This window comes from Dicentrarchus labrax, unplaced genomic scaffold (genome assembly GCF_905237075.1).
Source record: "Dicentrarchus labrax unplaced genomic scaffold, dlabrax2021, whole genome shotgun sequence".
Taxonomy (NCBI): domain Eukaryota; kingdom Metazoa; phylum Chordata; class Actinopteri; family Moronidae; genus Dicentrarchus; species Dicentrarchus labrax.
In genome coordinates this window covers 548,111-574,021 of record NW_026136705.1, presented here as the reverse complement: position 1 = coordinate 574,021, position 25,911 = coordinate 548,111, and the positions used below count along the sequence as shown (strand labels likewise).

The following is a 25,911-nucleotide window of genomic DNA, read 5'->3' as shown; positions in this document are numbered from 1 at the left end:
TGTGATAATGCTCCTCCTGATGTCACATACAGTATAACACACTGGTGTTGTGTCTTCATGCAGGTGCAGGACAGCCACCAGGAAGCCCAAAACATGAAGTCATAGCTCCACTATTAATAGTAGCTTTGGTTTTTGTTGCTGTAATCTTGGCAACTTGGACATTTCTGAAAGCATGTGCTTGTGAAGACCGAGGACAACAACGTATGTCTGCTTTATTATTTGTTTTAATGGAACTTGTTCTGATTTATTTGTGCCCATTGTTCACCTACACTTCCTGTTGTCTCATGTCAACCATACAGCTCAAGACCAGGATGGACGTTACATCGTGCTCCCGATTGAGATAGTCCCCATCCTGACCCACTCCAGATGTGAGTGGACATTTGGCTGAGCTTATTTTGGGATCCTATTTCACTTTTTACAGTCTGGGTTCAAACTGCTAGAATGAAGCACTAAAATGAAGGTAAAGTTACAGTTAATTATCCTCTTCCCTGTCCATGGATGCTTGGATTCATCCTCACAGTAACATCTTTATAACAAGTGGGTTTCTAGCTACCAGAGACAAATATGTATATAGTGAGTTTGTCTTCTTTTTGATGTAAGTGTTTTTCTACGTCTCACTGACCCGACTTGATACAACTTGCAGAGACTTGAACAAGTCTCACACTGGACTGCTCCCAAATAGGTTTTATTAGACTGGAAAGGCAACGTCGCCACAAGCTAACATGACAAAGAGCAATGAATATGTGGACACCAAATGGATTACATTGTGCTGATGCCATTATGCAAACAAATTATGACTCGCTACATAGTCAAGATAAAATGCATTACCAGTGCCTAAAATAATCACAAAAAACTGTATCTATAATCTGAGGAAACATCAAAAAATATCTAAAAAGCAATGATTTCTATAATAATGTGATCTGGTTGCTTTTATATATTTATATATGGAAATGTGTCCTTTTTCATTACTATGCAACAATGATACAGACTCAGTGTGAGTATTTCAAAAATACTTGTTTGTGATGTCCATATGTCAGTTTGCTGTGTTGCTGCTGGCTGAAGAGGACATGGAGTGTTAAATCCAACATCTCTGATGGTTACTCAGTAAAAAAGAACAGAATATTATTTATATGTATTAAAAAACACTCAAAAGTAGGAGGTCCTCTAATGGAGCTACAGGCTATGTACAGTATTCAGATCAATGTCTGGAAGAAATAATGATGGATATATATTGTGAAATACAAATTCATTTGATCAGGTCTGATATCATTTCAGCGTTACCATTTAGTTTTAAACTGTTTATATAGTTTATAAGGACAAGAAACCAGATGTGACATTATTAGTGCTAACTAGGGATGTGGAAGGTTAGGTAGTTACTGGATCGTTATAATGACAGTAGAGATGTAAGGTAGTTTGGAAGCTTTAGAACAGTAGAGCTTTATAAATGAATAACATGGGATGGATATTTCTAGTTGACAGTAAGTCCATCCAACTCTTTGATACAGAGAACAGTGATGGGTGCAAGATTAGTCATTAGTGATAAAGAGTAATGCACTGTGATACACAGGGTTTAACTGCTGAACTGCTGTTATTGATGTACAAAATAAACAGCAAAGATCCAAGAAGAGACTCCTGTGGCATCCCATTTCTTTAAAAAACATTTTTTGAATGCATTATCATCTGAGGTGGGACACCTAAACTCCTGTGTGTCTATTTCCTGTTCTAACTAAATCCAGTCAGCAGGACTGGAGCCAAGGACACTTTTCAGTGTTTTAGGATTCTGACCAGATTAATGTTGAGGATATAAATCTGTCATAAATGAAAGACAATGTTATAACATTATATTGAGGAACTAAATATGCATTCAAGTGATGAAAATGTGTTTTTGGTATTTCTGTTCCTTGCCCCACTTTATGAAATATGATTGAGAATGTGTGCTGCATGCTCTGGTCAATCTGGAATAGTCATTCAGGTTCTTGGAGGAAATATGCATTTAAGGACTTTCTGAAGTTGCATACATTACACACATGGTTGTTCATCATGTACAAATATGACATGCTTGACCATGTCTTTACCAACATGGCCACACACGTCCTCCATCTTTATACACTGAGTTTGATAAATACAATACAAGAACAACCTAATCCACAGAAATGCGAGAAAGCTTTTAATCTGAAACCCATATATATATACATATATATATATATATATATATATATACACACACACTGTATATATTTTATATATATATATATATATTTTCATGTCCACATGAAGTAAAGAGCAGTGTGTAGGTTAGATATCAACAGAACTCTAATAGTAAAACTATGTAGTTTGATACAGTGAATTCCCCCTGCTGCAGTTTAAGCTGCTGGCCACCAACGTCCTGTAGAGAGATCATATTTATAAATGTTAACCTGATGGCAGAGATGGTTCTGTAACCTTCGGGATTTCTCCACCTCTACTTAGCAGTCTCACTCACTCAGTCACTCAGTGAGTGAGAAACAGCCTGCATGAGGCAGAGAGAATGCTACCAGAGGGGGGCATAGTTACTTTCCCCTCTCTGTGTAGAAAGGACACAGTAAATGTACACTGAGTCACTGAGGGAGTGTTAAGTAGAGGTGGAGTAGTAGTAGCAATAGTTCTCATTCAGCACATGAACATTCGTGATAAATCGTAATGTTCTCAAATTCTAGACTGTACAACCATCATCACAAAGACTGACCTGAGCCTTTTCATAAATATCTTAAATATTTCTTCAGGTTGTAAAATGTCCCAGTGGTTTCAGTTGTCACTGTATGAAGAAAAACTCTTGCTGAAATCTGATTGTCCCCCAGATTCTGTTTAGAGGGGCAATAACCGAAAGATATCTTTGATATCTGAACCATCTTATCCACCAGCTCAAAAGCAATGAACACAGCAGTGAATGAGTTCTGTCGTTCTGCTACACAAACTCCTCCGCCGCGTTCGTACACCCAAGCAATGTGAGCAATGTGGGATTTGTAGGATCGAACGCAAATCTTACGATTAGTAAACGTGGTTTGGTATGCAGACCCACTGTACCTCTGAGCCACAGCCCCCAGCCTCGATTACTCGATTGTACAGCCATCATCAGAAAGAAGTGAACTGAAGGAGGGAGGGAGTCTGAATGAAAGTAAAATAAAGAACAAACCGCCATTGTGTCTCCTGTCTGTGTTCCCTCAACCAGCAACAATATGTTAACTGTCTGTTTCAACACTAAATGTGATGTGAGGGGGCTGGCCTGTAAATCCAAAGCACCGCCCTGTTAGGTAGAGTCAGAGGGAGCTCCCCGCCTTCATAAGGACAGGTGAGGGCAATTAGTGCCTCTTTGTCTGAGGCCTGGTTGTGTGGCAGGATTGCTGTGTCGTGCAGGTAAGGGAGAGAGGAGGAGGAAAATGTTATATTGCCTTATTAGAAATCTAATGAGATCTTTTGTATATTTAGTGGTGGTGACTGTCCTGAGTGATCCAGATGGAGCATGCTCTGTAGCCCTGTGCTGAAGAGGTATGTCTCAGTGAACTTTGGGGCTTCATTAAACCGTAGCTATATCACTAATATGATAAAATCTCTTTAGGCAAAGACTCAGCTCCTCCATCTCCCCTTTTAAGCCAGAGTAGAGCTTTTCAACTGTTGCATTGCTTCTTAGCAGAGCCCCACATGTACAAGGTAACTGAAACCAGTATGGTAAGGTAGGAGGGTCATGCCCTCTGAGGTATGTTGTTGTCAGCTGATGAGACTGACTTTTGTTATGTTTTCTTTCCCCTTATTGCAGATTTAAGGCCAGACTGCTGCTTTGCCTGAGCCAGTTCGCCAAGGTGGTTGGCGAATGTGTTACAGACTGTACAACTTACATAATCTGTAGATGGTTGAATATTGTCTTTTTATATTGGGTGTAGTGACCCTGAGTGTCTGTGAATCTGAACCAACTGAATCTCATTGTATTTTCCGTCTTTTGTTTGATTAGGCAGTGGGACGACCTGCGGGGAGTAGTCGTGGGATAGGCACCCCTCCTTGCATGCAGTGTGGTATATTTGAAGGGTAGTGGTCACGTCATTGGGTTGTAGGTTTGACTTTCCTTGCAGTGCAAGTTGTAGTGTTTGTAGTGATCAGTGTGCACACAAGGTGATTTTGATTGGGTGATAGTCTCCCGCGGTGAGTACCCTGTCCTGCCTATTCCTCGCGATCATTTAATCTTATTGTATTTTATGTTATGGTGAAGCCATTTGCTATTTATATACTGGTTGTTTCGACCATTTTAGTATTGTGGAATAAACTAATTTTGACTAGTTTTATGGTTTCTCTTTTCTTTTTCAGGTCTTTTGCCAGTATAATTTATTTTTAATAAATATTATTGGAGAGCTGAATGCACGTCTCCCGCTTTTCTTGAACCCTTTAAAAATTGTGTCAACGCTCAGATGGTTGGTGTCTAGGGCTGGTATAATTCTATTCTGGGTATCGGTCCGCATTGTAACCTGGGTGGGGTCAGTTAGTTTAAATCTGATTTATTTCTCATAACTCTTGAAATCGAAATCAGAATAATCGTGTGTGTGTGTGTCCGTCCCCCTGTGTGTCCGTCCCCCTGTGTGTCCGTCCCCCTGTGTGTCCGTGCCCCTGTGTGTCTGTGTCCCTGTGTGTCCGTCCCCCTGTGTGTGTGTGTGGGTGTGTCCCTGTGTGTCCCTGTATGCCCGTCCCCCTGTGTGTGTGTGGGTGTGTCCCTGTGTGTGCCTGTATGCCCGTCCCCGTGTGTGTGTGGGTGTGTCCCTGTGTGTGCCTGTATGCCCGTCCCCCTGTGTGTGGGTGTGTCCCTGTGTGTCCCTGTATGCCCGTCCCCCTGTGTGTGTGTGGGTGTGTCCCTGTGTGTGCCTGTATGCCCGTCCCCGTGTGTGTGGGTGTGTCCCTGTGTGTCCCTGTATGCCCGTCCCCCTGTGTGTGTGGGTGTGTCCCTGTGTGTGCCTGTATGCCCGTCCCCCTGTGTGTGTGTGGGTGTGTCCCTGTTTACCCCTCTCCTTCTTCTGAGCAACTCTCCAATCAAAGGTGGAGACTCCCAACCCACTTCATTGTTGTCAGTGTTGCATGCACAGTGCGAAGGGCTCACAGGCTGAAACATCGCATTTGCAACGGTAATATGTAATGATGTAATGTCAGTCATTGATCGCTCTGTTCTCCCTCCAGCTGTTCTCAATCATCAGTCGAATCAGTCATGATGATTCAGCGAATCTGAAAAATTCATCGGTCTTTATGAACGCGTTGTTCCGCCCAGTGAGTGTATATGGAAACTCTGGGATTGGGTGAAAACTTGCTGCACCGTGGGAAGGGCTCGCAGACTGACTTACGCTTGATATGAACCATTAGAACGTTTTGGAGGATCGAACCACCAACCTTTCCGAACAGTGAGCGACCCACTGTACCTCTGAGCCACAGTCGACCCTCTCCTGTTTGTATGAAGTGCAGCCAACCAGGTGAGTAATGAATCTATATTGATGTTGGTGTTAATCAGGAGTTAACTTCAGTTGTAAAGGTTGAGTCTGTATATTTGAATAGAACAGCAGGAACAGCTGCACGTTTAATACCAACAAACTGTTTCCAGCGTATATTATCGCTCCCTGTTCTTCTACATAGTTCAAGGGGAAAACTATATATATATATATATATATTTATTCTGATTCTTATATTGTAAGATCTGACAACAGCATCGTTGTTTGTGTTTATTTACAGTTTTGTCATTCCTTTACATGCTGGCAGTATTTATGTTTATTCCTTAAAACAAATGGAGTGACTCCTGCGAGCTATCAGTAGTGTGGCCATTTCCTTCACATCAAAAGGAGGACACTTTGTATACACGGGGACACACAAGCAGATATTTGTTTGGTATGATCCGGTTTTAAATGTTAATGTTTTTCCACCAGATTACATAAAGGTGCATACACATACCACATAGCTAATAATAAACAGGTCCAATAAACATCATACAGAAACTGTTAATGTTTTTATCTGGATAGATAAAGGGTAAAACAAATGCAGCACCTTCTGTTTCAGATGTAAAGGCTTTACCTATCTACATATGAGTGTGAACATTTTCAGAATTTCAGTCCAACAACCGACAGTAGCTCACATTATGTTCTCTGTGGCTGAGAGTTTGATTGACAGCCTGGTGGTAACTTAGCAACTGCGGTGATCGCCTGGCCAATCAACACATGGCTCATTTGAATATTTAAATGAGCCATGTGTTGATAGGTCACAACACGAAAATGTAACCAATGAAATGACTTATTTTGACCCACATTTTTAGCCAATAAGTATTAAAGTAACAGGTAATGTGTCAGAAGGCGACCTTTTTAGTTATTTTCTCAAAAGGAGGACAAATGAGTGTCCGGCTTAAGACTGCACCTGCAGCCGGACAGGGCGTTTAAAAGCCGGACTGTCCGGACTAAAGCCGGACGAATGGCCACCCTACCCACCATAGCTATCAGTCAGTCAACTCGACCTGTGCGACCTGTTGCATTTCCCAGCTCTCCCTCTGCCCTGTCAATGACTCTGTTGCCCTGCATCCATATTGCTGCTGCTGCTCTGTAAGCCCCCCCCACTACCCAGCATCCACCTGTAGGCTCCGACTGGGGTTAAGGTATTTGCTCATCACTCCCCAATATCTCTATATAACTTTATCTGTGGGGAGTGATGAGGTCAGAGTCTAGACGGCAAAATCTATCTAATATGTTACACTGCTGTAATAAACATTTCAAACATGAGTTGTCTGATTGAACTAAAATAAATCAGTTTTATTCTTAAAGGTAATAAAAAGCTCATCAAACACACTGACAACATATTCTAGTCCGCGAGCCGTTTTTATTCATTTGTTTTATTATTTTGTGAAGTAATACAAGACAAGATGGTATGATGATCTCCACACTTCAGGGCAGAATACAGGATATTAAAGGGATAATAACAGAGAAGAAACCAGATCAATCCCTCTAAACTGAAGCACACTTAGATAGTTGATGGTGGTTAGTTCACAGCTGTGGGTCTCAGTTATTTTCTGTCACCCAAACCTCTATCTCTCCTCCTCCTTCAGCTCTGTACACCAGTGTTCCTGTGTACTTCTTCTACAACAGGCCGCCTGTTGATTAGTTTGAGCACTGCTGCCACCTAGTGACTGGACGCTTGTTTATCGTTCAAGCAAGAATAAAGACACTAATACTGAAAGTCCCCCGACTCCTCACCTACTGGTTCACAGAGACACCGTAAACTGTTGGATGCTGCTGTTTTGCACATTGCAATATATTTTGATTATGTTATTTATTTATGATCATTTGAACCATGTTGAGCTGAACCAACCATTGTGATCTGCAGTCAGTTCCTCAACAAATCATGACCATGTGATACAACCATCAGACTGTTCACCATTAGTTGGTGCTGTTGTTGCTTCCTTGTCTGTCCACGTACTTTCAGCACATGGTGTTTTTATTATATATGAAACTGTTGTTTCATTTTTATTTGTGGATTCACACAAACACATTTAATCAAACTTCATCTGATGATTGTTTTACTGAGTAACCATCAAAGATGTTGGATTGAACTCTCAATGTCCTCTTCAGCTCCATGTTTCCTGCTGATGGTGCAGAGTTTAACCTCTGGTGTCATCATATAAAAGATATAAATCACTATGTATGTGTTTATGACTCTTCACCGCTGTCTCCTCTCACAGGGAGAAGATGATCTGCTGGATCCTGCTGCTCATCAACCTGACCTCCTGTGTCTGTGGTTAGTTTCCACCTTCACTTTATTATCCATGAAGAGAAAAGTCCAAATACACTTTCAGACTTCCATCTTTCAATCTGTAAGGAGGAAGGCCTCTACAGCACTGAGAGCATCACTAAACTGTCCACAGAAACATCTCTAGATGGAGTTTAAAGGCTCACATGTTAAAGTTGTCACTTTGTCTGGTCCTCACTTTCCCTCTCTGTCTCCTCAACAGGAACATTTGTAGTGAATGTGACACAGACCTCCTATCAGGCAGAGGAGAACCATAACATCACACTGGAATGGACGTTCACAACCAACACTGACAGTTCCCTCAACTCTCTTTCTATCTACTGTGAACTGAGAGCTGATCACAAGGTTTCAGTCCTGTACGATCTAGATAAAGGTGGGGAGATCCCACTGGCTCATGGTGAACAGTTTACAGGACGAGTCCAGTGTGACAAAGACGTCCTCAGAGAAGGACGAATCAGACTTCATGTGTCCAGACTCAGGACTGAAGACTCGGGCCTGTACCTGTGTGAAGTGAACCCAAATCATGGTGGCAGTTTGGGTGAATATCGACTCAACGTCACTGGTGAGTTGGTTCAGTAGAACTTTCTTAACAGTTTCCATTCAGCAGTTTTTGTGGATAAATTAGAAGCTGAGAAGAAAAGTATTGTGGACTTCTTCTCCTTCTCGCAGTATCTGGGAAATATGTTACAACCTAATGTGCTGTGGATATTTTGTTTTCCTTTTTAGTGAATTAATATTTATTTATTATTAACACAGATTTGTTTGTTCTATTTACAGCAGCGAGGGATTGGTCAGAACCTGAAAGACAAAAATCACCAAGTCGGGGAAGGATCGGCCTCTACTGTGGACTGGGACTGACAGCAGCAGCTCTGCTGGTTGTTCGTTGCCTTTTATTCATTCACTGTCTGCCTAGAGAACAAGATTCATACTCAGAGTCCAGTGGTGGATGTGAGACAAGTTACAGCTCAGCATCTGGATCAGAGGAAACAATTTGATCAACAATTTAAAGAATATTACATATAAATGAACGTTTGTTGCATTCAAGCCCTCGCCAAACGAGTTCCCACAATGCTGATGAAGCCTATTACTGCCAGCTAAATCTTGCACTATATGGAGATTTGAAATCTTTCAAACTTTCCCTCACTGGAGCAGCAGTATTGATACATTTCACATCAATCAGCAATACTGGAATTTCAATCCAAAAAGGGTTCATTTAACCAGTAGAAGAACAACAGAACAACAACGCCTCATAAAACTCTTTCACTTATTAGACAGATCTGAGATCTGCACTGTGTGCACTTTATTGAACTAATGCAGTTAAACACGTCTACCTCATATCTGTGAAATCTCTGTTGTTTTTTAACATTTGCACTTAAAGCTCAATGTGAGGAATTTATATTGATATTCTATTATCTTTTTATAATATTTATATTGTATTTGATCATGTAGCTGACTCCTGCAGGATGTAATGAAGTGTTCAGGTTCATCCTTCAGGTCTGCCTGTTGTGATGTGTTATGTTCACTGGCATTAAACTGTAGTGGTACACAGGAAGTGTTGCTTTTGTTTATAATGAGAACAAATGATAAAAACAGTGTTGTTACAGTTGTGCATTATGTTAGTTGATCCACAGTGATCTGCTGCAGACAGCACATGATTGTTTATTGTCTAACATCATGAAAACTGTAAAACTGCAGTTTGGACCTTCTGTTCAGAATCTATATTCAGCTTTAACTTGACAGTGCAATTTAAACTGAAGTGTACTGTTACTGTTACTCCTCAGCTGGCTGCAGGTTACAGCTGTGGCTCCTTGAAATGTAACTGACTGTTTTATATTCATATGAATCATTTCAAACATTATTTGTCAGACATTGAAAATGTTTCTTGTGTGTTTCAGTAAATCAGTTTAATAAATGAAAATGTACAATTTGATGGATCCAGAGTTCCTCAAAGAATGTCTAAATATTAAAATTAAAGGGAAACTTTTTGTAACCAATACTGCAACATTGTTTAGCTGCTGGAGGATTTTTATTTTCCTACCAATTTAATCAAACATTTTATTTCTTATTTTTAATGTTATTCTTATATCTATACAGTCTTATTATAATGATCGGTTGTGTGCAGAGCCTCACATGAACTCTTACTACAGAATCTGTGTTGAGTTTGAAGTCTGAAAGACTCAAAGAACAGCTGCTGTCTGACTGGACTTTATTCTGAGTGGAGGAAAATAGCTTCTACACAAGAAAAGTCTTCTTCATGTCGACCCAACAAGGTTGGATGTTAAAAAGGAAAAAATAAAATTTAAATATTAACACAAACGAGGGACTGAAAAGCAGGAATCATCTGTAAGACATCTGTAAGACACAATCCCTCCATGCTGCTTCATTCACACAATAAATATACACAGTAAAATAACAGCAATTTATTTTCATAGAAAACAGTTACTTTTTATGTTTTAAACAAAGTCAGAAAGTGCTTCAGAGTCAGAAGTTTTTTCTGAAGAATCAAACATTCTGTTTGGTTTTAGAAACAACTTCAAAAGCTGAAATATCACAATAATAAATACAAAAGACACATAAATACTTAAATAAATGCTTCAAATAGAGAATTTAAGGGTCCTGGGTTTGAGTCCAACAGGTTTATGTCCCCAAACTATAACTGGATATTTGTGAAACTAATGAAACCATGGTCAGATTAAAACAGAGATTCAAAGTTTACATGTTGAATGTGTTTGTCTTCTCCTCCAGGCTGCTGCTGCTTTCATTCTACTTCACTTTAAATCAGCATGCAGAGACTTTAACATGCTCCACATACTGTCTGTTATTAATGTGTCACTTTAGTTCTTGTTGGATCATGGTGCAGTGGACACTTTCCTAATCAATGTGCACTTTGAACTGCAGCAGCACAGCTCTGACAGCTACAGTAGAACACATGATGAGACATGATGTTCACTGTGATGGATGCTCTGACTCAAGTTTCAATGGACTGCCTGGAGGAAGGCAAACACATTCACATATACATGTACAATCACTGCATTCAATATGAAATATATACAATACAATATGTACAAACACACTCCACTACAGTAGATTCAGATTAATAATGAGCAGTTAAGTATATGTTAGTAGCTGAAAGTGCTGGTATGGAGGAAAAGCTTGTTTCAGTGCAGTTTGAGAGTCAACTTGCAGAAACTTTTTTTTTTTTTTTGTTGGTCTTGTGTTGAACACATCACTGTTGTCTCCACCAGAGGTCACATTCAGGATGAAATGTTCTGTGGGTTTAAATCAGGAAGCTTCAGATTCATGATCTTTTTAAAGTCACAACAACTTCTAATGAATTTATGTTCAACAAATGTTCAACATTGAGTTAATTGAATTAGCTTTCCCTCTACAATTAAAGGTATTTTTAATTACCGTAAAATTAATAATTGGTAGAATAAAATGTATGTTGGTTGATTAGGCTACACTGTGAACCCAGATAATTAAAACGAACTAAATTTAAACAAAGTTAAACAAACATTCTTGATCAAGTAGCATCAGTAATTTTAGGTGACACTGACCTAATTTTAACATTTTTATTTGTATAATTATCTTCGATCTTCACGTTATTTCAGCTTGAAACACTTCTATCAAGGAACTGACTGCTTATGGCAAATGATTTTACAGTTCAATGTGTCAGAAGAGGTTCTGATTGTTTTATCTAAGCAGTGAAGATGATTCTGCTGAGAAATCCAGGAGCCACTTGAGTGTTAGTGTGATCTAATGCAGGGCTTTACATTGAGATTGTACAGTGTGTCTTTATCATGGTCACCAGGAGTCAAAAAACAAACCACCATTTTGTCTCCTGTCTGTCTTCCCTTAACCAGCAACAATATCTGATGTTAAAAGCTGCTAAAGATTAAAACCCATCCTGCCTTTATATTCTTCAGTAAGTGGCCATGGTATAAGAGTCATAGTACACAACTGATACACACAAATAATGCACTGTTGTTCACCTTTACGCTGTCCTTTATTTTGTTAGGACGCCTCATCAAACTATCACTTATTAGACAGATCTGAGATCTGCACTGTGTGCACTTTATTGAACATATTCACAGAAGATTCATAACAACTTCTTTTATATAAAGAGAGAATTATTTACAATATGTACACATTATAAAGAGCACAAAGTCAGTGCATTGTAACAATATCCATCAGGAGGATTAAGATATAATAATGAACAATTCTCTTCTAATTCTGTTGTCTTGTTGATTCAGACTCGTTGTTTAAGACTGATGATTGATAACAGCTGGAGGGAGAACAGAGCGATCAATGAGTGAACCAACTTACAGCTCAATGTGAATGATTCCTCTGAGAAACTCTTCATACACTGACAACTCAAACAACTGGGACATTGTAGAGAGCTTACAGTGGAGGATCAATCAGACGATGGCTGTTTAGATGTCTTTGCTCTACTTCTGATGTTAACTGTCTGACATCAAACATGGAACATCTGGGATCTTAAAAAAATCTTAAACCTGTAGTAACATGAACATAATTTAACAGAAAAATATACATTTCATATTACAAAGAGTTTTCTGACACTTAAAACTCAACATTTATACAACTGCATAGACGTTTCCTTTCTCGTTTCGTCTAAAGTAACAACAGACAGCCAGTAGAACTGCTTCTGCTGCTGCCAGTCCCAGTCCAACATAGAGGCAGATCCTTCCCAGACTCTCTGGTTGTGGACTCTCTGGTTGTGGACTCTCTGGTTGTGGACTCTCTGGTTGTGGACTCTCTGTTGGTCTCTGAGGTTTGGGCTCATCAGCAGCTGCTGTAAAGGACATTATATAAAATGTGGTTAAACAGCAAACATTATCTAGTTACAGCTTCTCCAATGTGAGGATTTGCTGATTTTCTCTGTTTCCTGGTTCATGGCTCCAGGTCGTTATGATGGACAGTTTCAGCCGCTGGCAGCAGCTCTGTGGATGGAAATATCAGTCTGTCCATCCGTGTCCCCCTCAGGAGGAATTTAACTTAACACTAAAGTAACTCAGCTCAACTATTAGTTTATGGTTAGTGCTAATTAGCTCATGTTAGCATGCTAACACACCAAACTAATAGTCTTAGACTCTGAGTCCTCTTTTACTAACTGAGTTCTATAAAATCAACTTACCAGTGACACTGAGTCGACATCTGTCAGAGCTCGAACCATAAGTTGTTCTCACTTTACACCGGTACAGGCCCGAGTCTTCAGTCCTGAGTCTGAACACATGAAGTCTGATTCGTCCCTCTCTGAGGACGTCTTTGTCACACTGGACTCGTCCTTTAAACTGTTCATCCTGAGACTCTGAGACCTCGACACCATCCCTTAGATCATACAGGACTGAAACCTTGTGATCAGTAATCAGGTCACAGTAGATAGAAAGGAAGTTGAGGGAACTGTCAGTGTTGGTTGTGAACGTCCATTCCAGTGTGATGTTATGGTTCTCCTCTGCCTGATAGGAGGTCTGTGTCACATTCACTACAAATGTTCCTGTTGAGGAGACAGAGAGGGAAAGTGAGGACCAGACAAAGTGACAACTTTAACATGTGAGCCTTTAAACTCCTTCTAGAGATGTTTCTGTGGACAGTTTAGTGATGCTCTCAGTGCTGTAGAGGCCTTCCTCCTTACAGATTGAAAGATGGAAGTCTGAAAGTGTATTTGGACTTTTCTCTTCATGGATAATAAAGTGAAGGTGGAAACTAACCACAGACACAGGAGGTCAGGTTGATGAGCAGCAGGATCCAGCAGATCATCTTCTCCCTGTGAGAGGAGACAGCGGTGAAGAGTCATAAACACATGAGGTCAAAGTTCAGTCCTCACATGTACCAGAACAAACATCTACAGTCTGTCTGTAGTCATTACAATACTCCTTTGTAATTATAGTCTAGGTACAGTGTTGATGCTGATGATAAACTGCAGTAATATATTTCTGTCACAAGATGGCGCCAGTAGTTAACTCTCCACTAAAAAAAGGAAACATGACAACATGAGGATGGAGGTGTTTACTTGGTCACGTGTCTATTTCCTGTTCTAACTAAATCCAGTCAGCAGGACTGGAGCCAAGGACACTTTTCAGTGTTTTAGGATTCTGACCAGATTAATGTTAAGGATATAAATCTGTCATCAGTAAAAGACAATGTTATAACATAATATTGAAGCAACTAAATATGCATTGAAGTGTTGAAAATGTGTTTTGGGTATTTCTGTTCCTTGCCCCACTTTATGAAATATGATTGAGAATGTGTGATGCATGCTTTGGTCAATCTGGAATAGTCATTCAGGTTCTTGGAGGAAATATGCATTTAAGGACTTTCTGAAGTTACATACATTACACACATGGTTGTTCATCATGTACAAATATGACATGCTTGACCATATCTTTACCAACACACGTCCTCCATCTTTATACACTGAGTTTGCCTTTGATAAATACAATACAAGAACAACCTTGTGGATTCTGTCCACAGAAATCCGAGAAAGCTTTTAACCTGAAACCCATATATAGGTATAGAATATATATATATATATATATATATATATATATATATATATATATATATATATATATTCAGGTCCACATGAAGTAAAGAGCAGTGTGTAGGCTAGATATAATCAGTGAGGAGGTGAGACTGTTAAGTAGAGGTGGAGAAGTAGTAGTAGTAGTTCTCATTCAGCACATGAACATTTGTGATAAATCGTAATGCTAATAAGTTCTCAAATTCTAGACTGTACAACCATCATCACAAAGACTGACCTGAGCCTTTTCATAAATATCTTAAATATTTCTTCAGGTTGTAAAATGTCCCAGTGGTTTCAGTTGTCACTGTATGAAGAAAAACTCTTGCTGAAATCTGATTGTCCCCCAGATTCTGTTTAGAGGGGCAATAACTGAAAGCTGTCTTTCTCAACTATCTTATCCACCAGCTCAAACTGACTGCTTGAATAAAGCAATGAACACAGCAATGTTTCAAACATAGTGGAGAAATCAGCAAACATATGCCTATAAAGCCACAAGATAATAACTTGTGGCCATAAGATAAACAAATGTTACCTTTTGGGACTTTAGGGGCTCCGTACAATACAAGAACAAACGCAAGTTAAAATATATGTTTTCTGGTAAAACTATGTAGATTTATACAGTGAATTCCCCCTGCTGCAGTTTAAGCTGCTGGCCACCAACGTCCTGTAGAGAGATCATATTTATAAATGTTTACCTGATGGCAGAGATGGTTCTGTAGTAACCGCTGGGTCTTGTTGAAGTTCTGCAAGAGTTTGTATGAATAGTCAACCCAGTCTCATGAAAATACGTGATACTGTCACGAGGCGGTGCCTATAGAGGGTATGCGTTTACGTCACTCTGAAGAAGCGGAGCATATGAGCGGAACGGAGCGGCAGGGAGCGGAAGGGAGCGGAAGGATTTTGTGTTTAGCGAAGTGTCCCAGTGTACTATTCCTGTAAAAGTAACAGATGGGGATAATGTGGAACAAGAAAAAGAATGTGGCGACATCAGAGCATATGAGCGGAGCGGACCGGGTGAAAATGCCCGCTCCTCGCTCACAGACCTGCCAATATGCGCCGCTCCGCGCCGCGCCGCGCCGCTCATATGCTCTGAATCAGATATACAGGTCCGGCCCAAGGCATAACATAACAAGATAAAGGTATGTCTTGGTAATGTAACATTTGGTGTCAAGGAGATTTTGAAAAGTTCCCTGAAATTATGAAAGTCCCTAATTATTGTTGATATTTAGTTCCAAAGACGTTAGTCTGTAATAGCAAATTAATAGCTAAACGTCTTATATAGACTTCTCATGAGTTGTTCTGAGTGGTCTCCCTATGCACAAACAATTTCCGAACTCGTACTACTTTACCCTGACACTTAACCCACATAGAGACATAAACCCACATTTCAGTGCCTAGGCCCGACCAATGTGGCTCGGTGGAGGAAAGAAAAAGTCACAGTCTGTGACCACAGCACACAAGTAAACAGCCTTTTGCATTGCTGCTACTAAATGAGGAGTTGTCGTTTTTTTCTGTATGACATTTTAATGTTGACTCACACAGTGGGACTCTGGGCCCTGAGTTTGGATGCAACTTGTCTTGACTTATATTGTTTGAACTGTTCCCTGATTTACTGTGTTTGAAGATGCAGTGTTTGCATTAGGGAACACACGCACTAGGCTCCACTTGGCACTGGTAGTAACTTATCACACTGTTTTTCAGGTTGTTTCTTCTTGTGTGGTTTAACAACGCCTGGGACTTACTGACAATAAAAACTTTTTAATTTAACTTAAAAAACAATTCACTGAACTCTCAAGCTGTGCAAGTCATAATAGAATTGGCTTTGAAAAAAACCCACAGTGACTGATTTGATGTGGGATGTGGTGGCTGGAGAATGTGTGAACATTTAAACAACCTTTCAATGGATTGTAAAATTAAAGGACTTGGTGTCAATATCAGGCACTGGGTTACAATCATTAACACTAAGTATGTGGCTAACTGATCTATTTACATGTACAATGTATTGGAACAATATTATTCAGCAATCCTCTCAAGATTGTTGGTGAACAGTGTTTTTCTGATGTTTTGCTCTTTCTCCTACAAATCTGGATTGAATCTACCCCCAAGTCACCATGTCAGACCACTGATCCCGTCACTTGGTGTTATTAAGGTGGGTAATGTACACTTTTACTATAAGCACTTTGTTGAGTTTAGACACTGACTGGAATAAAGAAACACAACTTTAACTGATGTTTGACTAACATTTTTTTAATGTAAAAAACAATAGAAAATGAAAAGCATTATCAACTGTGAACACTGACAGCAGACAATTTAGTTAGCTGGTTAATTGCAGCGAGTAAAATTCATTTTTAATTCACCTCTCTGAGCGGCTGAGGATGTACCGTACAGGTTTTGAAACACTTGGAAGGCATTCTCTGAGGTCACTTGCATAGGCTTCATTTTAATACTGCTGTGATAGCTGTGATTATAGCTTTTCAACAAGTCTTGTAAGACATCGAGGTAGCGCATGGTGTTGTTTGCCGTAAAGTATCTCCACATACTACTTTTTAAAGTACGATTAAATCTTTCAATCACAGAGGCTTTGAGATCACTGGCTGTGGAAAAATGTATGATACCGTGTTTTTTCATCAAAGCCTCAAAAGCCTTGTTAAAAAATTCTTTCCCCGCATCAGTTTGTAGTTTTACAGGCGTCTGACTTTCTTCAAAAATAGATTCAAAAGCCTTTACCACCTCAACGGCTGTTTTTCTCTTCAGAGCTTGTACATATGCCTTCTTGGAAAACACATCTATGACCGTTAATAAATAATTATACCCGTCATTATATTCAGACAGAGCTTGCATATCACACAGATCTGCTTGAAATTGGTTTAAAGGACGAGGTACAAAAACTCTGTTTCTAATAAAATGTACTCTGGCTGGTTTGTGTAGAGTGTAAGCATCCTGCTCTGATAAAAAGTCTTTGACATTTTGAACTCCTACCCTCTGACATGTTTCATCTTGAACATTTTTACGTAGTCGTTCTACACCTCCAAAGCTCCCTGGATGGCTAGGATCGTAATACACTTTTTTCATGAAACGTTTCTCAGACATGTTGAAAACGGAATGAGAGAAAAATACGATGTACAAGTTATTTTATTAGAGGTTTGCATAGTCACAAATACAAAAACACATGTTATAAAAGTACAAGATAAACTTTTCAGTTCTAATAACAAGTATGAAAATAAGTATAAAAAGTACAGGATCCATGAGAGTGCACACTACTTGTGGAGGAAAACTCCTTTTTTTTTTTTTTTTTTTTCTTTGTTTTCAAAATATTTGTTTATAAAATCACAATCCCCAACACCTAGTGACCGACTTGAGCTGCATGCATATCGTTTTGGCACCTAAATGATCAAACATGCTGTCAGAGGTCGCTTCCACATCTTTCAGATTGTGTAGAATCATATCAGCAGCGGCCCTGACTCTAACTTCATCAGATGGAAGGTTACGCATATTCAACAGACACTGAACTGCAGGAATGAATTTAGGCTTGTAAAGCATCTTCATCAACCCTTGAAAGTTGATGCTATAGTAGAACTCCTCTAACGGTTCCAAACACTGATGTTCTTTCTGGCTGGGGTGGCTGGTTTGACATCCGTAGCAGTTGGCAGTGCGGTACTTGTTGATGGTGATGGCGAGCAGATGCAGCACGGCCGTTTTAACAGTACCGTAGAAAGCACTAGATAGCCAGCCGTCGATTTCATCCACCGGTTCTTCCTCATCCCACAGAGGTGGTAATGGTGGTGGAGTCAAAGAAACAGAGCTCAAGAGGGTTGGGTACTCTGGTGCCGGCCGTAGAGGTGTGGGAGGCTGGGAATCACCCATGTCTACCCAGACGGAATCACAGGGTGAGTTCTGTGGGGCTGGTGGATAGCCAGGGCTCTGGACCACCATTGTGGGTTGAGAACTGCGAATCCTGGGTCCCATCTGCGTATGAACCAGGGATGCAGCATGGCGAGTCGTACAGCGTTGGAGAGGCAGGGTCCTGGGGTTCCTCCAAAACAGTGCTGAGGTTACAGATGGATCCATCGGCCGAATGTCTGCGAGTTGCGCCCGAACGGCCCCAGAGGTTGAATCTTCAGGGATGTCTGAAAATGGGGTCCAGATAGTGGCGATCCCGCGCTGCTGTCCGTTGATGGCGGCCATTTCTTCTTTTTTTCGTTTTGGAGCGGTTTGATCAAGGATGCTGTGTTAGGTTTGACTGTGTTACTCCTTTTTAAACCTTTGAAGACGGGGTAGTGGTCGGAGAGGGGGCGGTAGTGGGTTGTCAGGGGGCGGTAGTGGGCGGTAGTGGGCGGTAGTGGGCGGTCAGGGGGCGGTAGTGGGCGGTCAGGTGTGTGGCTTAGAACGTCAGCTTTTTTCTCACTTTCAAAGTGTCATTCCAATTACGACTGCTATGGAAGAGGGTTGTGATTCTCTCTCCTATTTCATCCATCTTTTCTAGCCAAGCGGCTAAAGGGATGGCTAGCACAGGCCGGAATACACCGCAGTTCGTATTAAAATACTCTAGGACAAAATCCTCCTCAAGAGGCTTCTCCCTAGATGCTTGGATAGTGGCGCGTATGAACCATTGACTGGAACCAGATATCTTTGCCTGCCAAACAGCCCTAGAAATGACACCAGACTCTGGTACATCGGTGGAAGGATCTGTTCTCACTTGTTTCTCATCCGAGGGCCGATCAGACATCACTAGCCTCAACACGGCCCAGTCGTTGGAGGTAAGAGTCACCACATTTTTCATCAAATTCAATTTTTCATCATCACCCAGCTGGTACAACCAGAGCTCGCCCTCTTCATACTTGAACACATACCCCCAACATCCAGAAGATCCATGCTGCAGTAAAGACCATTGTTCTCCCAGAGATTCCTTTGGAGGAGCCTGTGTACGCTGTACATACACCATACTTTTCCTCGGGGCGGGAGGAGGCCCTCTCACTTGCCGGTAGATGGTGACTGGTGTCTCGCAAATCACAGACATCTCATCTTCTGGTATATTCTCTTTTTCACAATCGTAAAACTTTTCTTGTAGCATTGTGAATTGATGGCGAACTCTTTGCTGACTCTGTACTTATAATATTTGTCTTTTGTTCACACTTGAGTTTTAAAGGTTCCCCGCCATAGGGTCGGGGGTGGGGGGTGGGCCAATTAACTGTGTACAATCTATTGATTGTTTTATCTTAAAATGTTTACCATCTGGAAGGGGGGCAAAATGTTTACCATCTGGAAGGGGGGGCATCTCTATCTATTAGACCCCCTTAAAAACAAACCTTGAAGTGTCAGATTTTTTGATTGATCGATTTGACCTTTTGACCTGGGACAGGGTGCCTGGGGCTAGTACCTGTCACTTTAGAGTTTGACAAGAAGTGCATAGATCCCTCTCTCTGACATGTTTGACCAACATGGCCATACACGTCCTCTGTCTTTATACACTGAGCTTTGATAAATACAATACAAGAACAGCTTAATCCACAGAAATGTCCACATGAAATAAAGAGCAGCGTGTAGGTTAGATATCAACAGAACTCTAATAGTAAAACTATGTAGTTTGATACAGTGAATTCCCCCTGCTGCAGTTTAAGCTGCTGGCCACCAACGTCCTGTAGAGAGATCATATTTGTAAATGTTTACCTGATGGCAGAGATGGTTCTGTAGTAAACTTTGGGATTTGCAAGAAGTTCGGCTTATCCACCTCTACTTAGCAGTCTCACTCACTCAGCCTGCATAAGGCAGAGAGAATGCTACCAGACAGTGAGGGAGTCGGTGAGTGAAACTGTTAAGTAGAGGTGGAGAAGTAGTACCTAGTTCTCATTCAGCACATGAACATTCGTGATAAATCGTAATGCTAATAAGTTCTCAAATTCTAAATTCTTAAATTCTTGTTTCAGTTGTCACTGTATGAAGAAAAACTCTTGCTGAAATCTGATTGTCCCCCAGATTCTGTTTAGAGGGGCAATAACCGAAAGCTGTCTTTCTCAACCATTTTATCCACCAGCTCAAACTGACTAAAGCAATGAACACAGCAATGAATGAGTTCTGTGGTTCTGCTACACTGCCCAGCGGATCCCAGCATACAAACCTTGGTATGCAGCCGCCTGGTATGGTACCTTGGTAGCAGCACAGTGAACGAGTTCTGTAGTTCTGCTACACAAACTCCTCCTCCTCCGCCACGTTCGTACACCCAAGCAAGGTGAGCAATTTGGGATTTGTAGGATCGAACCGCCAACCGTGGTTTGGTATGCAGACCCACTGTACCTCTGAGCCATAGCCCCCTGCCTAGATTACTCGATTGTACAGTCATCATCAGAAAGAAGTGAACTGAAGGAGGGAGGGAGTCTGAATGAAAGTAAAATAAAGAACAAACCGCCATTGTGTCTCCTGTCTGTGTTCCCTCAACCAGCAACAATATGTTAACTGTCTGTTTCAACACTAAATGTTAGTTTAAATCAGATTTATTTCTCATAACTCTTGAAATCACAATCAGAATAATCCCAGGGAGAAATTACTTTCGTTACATATACTCCATATATATATATATGTGTGTGTGGAAGCCATCGACAGAGACAGAGACAGAGACTCACCAGTGACGCTGAGTTACCCGAACCATGTTTTGGGTTCACTTCACCAGTCTTCAGTCTGAAAAATTCATCTGACTTTATGACGGCGTTGTTCCGCCCAGTGAGTGTGTATTGAAACTCTGGGACAAGTGCAAACTTGTAATAAAGAACAAACAGAATACAGGATATTAAAGGGATAATAACAGAGAGAAGAAACCAGATCAATCCCTCTAAACTGAAGCACACTTAGATAGTTGATGGTGGTTAGTTCACAGCTGTGGGTCTCAGTTATTTTCTGTCACCCAAACCTCTATCTCTCCTCCTCCTTCAGCTCTGTACACCAGTGTTCCTGTGTACTTCTTCAACAACAGACCGCTTGTTGATTAGTTTGAGCACTGCTGCCACCTAGTGACTGGACGCTTGTTTATCGTTCAAGCAAGAATAAAGACACTAATACTGAAAGTCCCCCCGACTCCTCACCTACTGGTTCACAGACACCGTAAACTGTTGGATGCTGCTGTTTTGCACATTGCAATATATTTTGATTATGTTATTTATTTATGATCATTTGAACCATGTTGAGCTGAACCAACCATTGTGATCTGCAGTCAGTTCCTCAACAAATAATAATCATGTGATACAACCATCAGTCTGTTCACCATTATTTGTTGCTGTTGTTGCTTCCTTGTCTGTCCACGTACTTTCAGCACATGGTGTTTTTATTATATATGAAACTGTTGTTTCATTTTTATTTGTGGATTCACACAAACACATTTAATCAAACTTCATCTGATGATTGTTTTACTGAGTAACCATCAAAGATGTTAGATTGAACTCTCAATGTCCTCTTCAGCTCCATGTTTCCTGCTGATGGTGCAGAGTTTAACCTCTGGTGTCATCATATAAAAGATATACATCACTATGTATGTGTTTATGACTCTTCACCGCTGTCTCCTCTCACAGGGAGAAGACTTCCATCTTTCAATCTGTAAGGAGGAAGGCCTCTACAGCACTGAGAGCATCACTAAACTGTCCACAGAAACATCTCTAGATGGAGTTTAAAGGCTCACATGTTAAAGTTGTCACTTTGTCTGGTCCTCACTTTCCCTCTCTGTCTCCTCAACAGGGACATTTGTAGTGAATGTGACACAGACCTCCTATCAGGCAGAGGAGAACCATAACATCACACTGGAATGGACGTTCACAACCAACACTGACAGTTCCCTCAACTCTCTTTCTATCTACTGTACCCTGATTACTGATCACAAGGTTTCAGGCCTGTATCATCTACATGAAGGTGTCAAGGTCCCAGAGTCTCAGGATGAGCAGTTTAAAGGACGAGTCCAGTGTGACAAAGACGTCCTCAGAGAAGGACGAATCAGACTTCATGTGTCCAGACTCAGGACTGAAGACTCGGGCCGGTACCGGTGTAAAGTGAGTGTAAACAACTTATGGTGACAACGTTGGTGAATGTCGACTCAATGTCACTGGTAAGTTGATTTTATAGAACTCAGTTAGTAAAAGAGGACTCAGAGTCTAAGACTATTAGTTTGGTGTGTTAGCATGCTAACATTAGCTAGTTAGCACTAAACACAAACTAATAGCTGAGCTGAGTTACTTTAGTGTTAAGTTAAATTCCTCCTGAGGGGGGACACGGATGGACAGACTGATATTTCCATCCACAGAGCTGCTGCCAGCGGCTGAAACTGTCCATCATAACGACCTGGAGCCATGAACCAGGAAACAGAGAAAATCAGCAAATCCTCACATTGGAGAAGCTGTAACTAGATAATGTTTGCTGTTTAACCACATTTTATATAATGTCCTTTACAGCAGCTGCTGATGAGCCCAAACCTCAGAAACCAACAGAGAGTCCACAACCAGAGAGTCCACAACCAGAGAGTCCACAACCAGAGAGTCCACAACCAGAGAGTCCACAACCAGAGCGTTGGGGAAGGATCGGCCTCTATGTTGGACTGACAGCAGCTCTACTGGCTGTCTGTGTCGTATTCTGCTCTGCCTCCTGTCACTGTATGACTAAATCTTCTGATAAGAAATGAAACGTCTCTGCAGCTGTACAGATGTTGACACAACCCATCAGGACTTACAGGACTCTGTTTGGAGGACCCTCTTTCTGTCACAATGAGCCATCAGACTGTTTAAGACCTGACTGATGAAACCAACAGACTCTGAGACTCTCTACCTTAAACATCTGTTTTAAGTCTCTTCTTAAAATGCACTTTTACAGTCTTGTCTTCTGGCGGTCCTTTTTTCTAACCTTTTATTCACTGTGGTTTTATTGTTGTTTTTAATTGTTTTATCTTTTTATTTACTGATTGATAATGTTTACTTTGTTTATTTTATATGTTGTTACTGATGCTGCTATGGTTCTTATTGTGAACCCAGTTTACATTATTATTAATAAGATAAGATAATTATCTTAATTCATTCGTTCTGATGGACACTGTTACAATGCACTGACTTTATACTGTTTATAATGTGTGTATATATTGTAAATAAATCTCTATTTATATGAAAGAAGTCTTTTAATAGTCTTTAATAAACATATTGTATTGTATATATTTCCTATTGAATGCAGTGATTGTACATGTATATGTGAATGTGTTTGCCTTCCTCCAGGCAGTCCATTGAAACTTGAGTCAGAGCATCCATCACAGTGAACATCATGTCTCATCATGTGTTATACTGTAGCTGTCAGAGCTGTGCTGCTGCAGTTCAAAGTGCACATTGATTAGAAAAGTATCCACTGCACCATGATCCAACAAGAACTAAAGTGACACATTAATAACAGACAGTATGTGGAGCATGTTAAAGTCTCTGCATGCTGATTTAAAGTGAAGTAGAATGAAAGCAGCCACAGCCTGGAGGAGAAGACAAACACATTCAACATGTAGACATGTAAGGAAGCAACAAAGGTCCCCCTAGTGGTGAACAAATATACAGCAGAACCAAGTGGGCGTAACTTCCTGCCTCAGTGAGTTTCAGTTCTGATTGTTGTCAATGTTTTCTGAGTATTTTATTACTTTACCGAATAAAACCGAAGAATAAATATTTTTTCCATTAGGCAGCAACATAAACACTGTCTGCATATAAGGGAAAGACAACTGTAAATAAACAATAACAATCACAGTAACAAAACAAATAACTGTGGTCATGAAGCTGATCATCTTCTTCCTCATCTGACAGCTCGCTGCTATTCAACTGTTAACTAATCATTAGATTGATAGTCAGCAGTGTTTGAGTTGTGTTCAGGGTTCATGTACTGTTGGTTCAACATGTGTTTCTTTCTACTGTGACACAGATTAGAAAATGGTTGAACATGATGGTTTGGTACAGCTGTCCAGTTGAGACTTGGGTAAAACAAAATACAAATATGCTTATATATGTAATTACCATGAATTCATTCATGCAAATTCAATAAACATAGTAAAGTAATTCACAAACTAAATCTCATTTTACATTCTGCCCTTTGTTCAGATGAAAAGCTGCTGCTGTCTGTTCCGTTACTCCAGCCTTTGAGTTTTTAACTTTAACTTCTTAACTTTTAATCTCTTTTTGTTCGTTCTTATTTGTTCACTGTAACTCTATGAAGTCCTGTCCTCTCTAGCGATGTTGTTTGACAGAGTCTTTGTGTTTTCTTTCGTGTTTTAATGCCGCTTCCACCGGGACACGCTGCCGTATGATGGCACTAACGGCGGTCGGTACAGTGGACAGAGCCGCTGATTTACCGGCTGAACTCTGGAGGAAACACACCGGGGATGAAGAGGAGGGAAGCAACGTGGGGGAAGAGAGGAGGGTGGAGACGGGACGGCTTTATGGAGAAGATTGAAGCGGTCTCTTAACGCGGAGCCACGCAGAGTACCGGGAGTCTGATGTGTTTCACTGAGACAGGACTGCACAGGGACATTACGGACCACAACGTCTCTGTCGATGGCTTCCACACACACACACACACACACACACACACACACACACACACACACAAATGAGACTTGAGATTTGCAGACTTCATCATGTCTTCTTCGCGGGGTTTACAGGTTTGCGTGTTGTGTGAAGTAAACGCAACATGTTTCAACTTTCTGCTAAGATATATGTGACTGTTTTGCGGGGATTAGGAAATCATGCATGCCCCGAATATTTTGATAGATTGATATATTTGAAATAAATAAATGTGCGGATCAATTATGTGATCGCATAATCACGTTTTTCTGGAGGGACTGCATTTAGCATTACCAACAGGGACATGTCCGGCTTCATTTAGACGTATGCTCCTCCAGCCCGTCATAGCATTATTATTGACATTACACTCACCATGACAATAATAACAAAGCCACTCTTGAATACAAAAGCAGACTATAAACTACCTTTATTCATGAATAATAAACAGCATCACTGACAGCTCCATATGGATAATAAATAATATAAATGATCGCTACTGAAGGTGAATTAGTGTTGTTCAGAGTTAGTGAATTAATTAATTAGTGAATGAAGTGTTGGTATTAAACGTGCAGCTGTTCCTGCTGTTCTATTCAAATATACAGACTCAACCTTTGCAACTGAAGTTAACTCCTGATTAACACCAACATCAATATAGGATTTGGCTGCAGGTCATACAAACAGGTGAGGGTTGACTGTGGCTCAGAGGTAGAGTGGGTCGTTTACTAATCTAAAGTTCAATGAAACTGAGAGGGGGGACTTCTATGGGGTGCCGTTTGTAAAGCGGCTCACGCTGAAAATAACAGCAACATTTTGTCACATTTAGCTTCAAACAATGTTTAATGTAATCTAAATGTTTCGGGTGAAACTAAATATTTAACTAATATGCAAATTAAAAATGCCGGTAACCGGAAGTAGCTGGAGAATTTACAGAACTGTAAACTAAAGATCAACGTTTTACTCACCTGATTTAACTGCATCTCATTATGTACACACACACACACACACACACACACTCACTCTGAA

At 40.5% G+C, this 25,911-nt stretch overlaps 3 protein-coding genes across 27 annotated transcripts in view; 2 read left to right on the top strand and 1 right to left on the bottom strand.

The window, feature by feature from the left end:
* LOC127363552 (uncharacterized) overlaps positions 1-4,153 on the top strand; it is a 53,036-nt gene extending 48,883 nt beyond the window's left edge. The window contains exons 6-9 of one of the 4 annotated variants that reach the window (XR_007884889.1): positions 64-201; positions 300-368; positions 3,466-3,687; positions 3,794-4,152. Coding sequence is in view for 3 of the 4 variants with exons in the window: in XM_051400152.1 (XP_051256112.1) it covers positions 64-201; positions 300-368; positions 3,466-3,521 (263 nt within the window). In the remaining variant the exon portion in view is untranslated. Of the gene's footprint in view, positions 1-63; positions 202-299; positions 369-3,465 lie in introns of all 4 variants that reach the window. The other 3 variants (XM_051400152.1, XM_051400151.1, XM_051400153.1) reach the window with 3 other exon arrangements.
* LOC127363548 (anti-sigma-I factor RsgI8) overlaps positions 1-25,911 on the top strand; it is a 150,636-nt gene that overhangs the window by 23,912 nt on the left and 100,813 nt on the right. For 2 of the 10 annotated variants that reach the window (XM_051400140.1, XM_051400139.1), the window contains exons 1-2: positions 5,201-5,280; positions 5,374-5,480. The exons of 3 other annotated variants lie outside the window; for them this stretch is intronic. Coding sequence is in view for 4 of the 7 variants with exons in the window: in XM_051400135.1 (XP_051256095.1) it covers positions 7,731-7,779; positions 7,994-8,292 (348 nt within the window). In the remaining 3 variants the exon portion in view is untranslated. Of the gene's footprint in view, positions 1-5,200; positions 5,281-5,373; positions 5,481-7,723; positions 7,780-7,993; positions 8,293-25,911 lie in introns of those variants that run through there. 5 more of the 10 variants (XM_051400137.1, XM_051400146.1, XM_051400144.1 and 2 more) reach the window with 4 other exon arrangements.
* Positions 11,845-25,911, bottom strand: part of LOC127363555 (uncharacterized) — a 135,758-nt gene continuing 121,691 nt past the window's right edge. For 4 of the 13 annotated variants that reach the window (XM_051400183.1, XM_051400182.1, XM_051400180.1 and 1 more), the window contains exons 3-4: positions 12,947-13,306; positions 11,845-12,604 (exon numbers count right to left, since the gene is read on the bottom strand). In XM_051400183.1, coding sequence (XP_051256143.1) covers positions 12,387-12,604; positions 12,947-13,306 — 578 coding nt within the window. In that variant the 3' untranslated portion in view covers positions 11,845-12,386. Of the gene's footprint in view, positions 12,605-12,946; positions 13,307-13,520; positions 13,577-25,911 lie in introns of all 13 variants that reach the window. The other 9 variants (XM_051400164.1, XM_051400174.1, XM_051400175.1 and 6 more) reach the window with 3 other exon arrangements.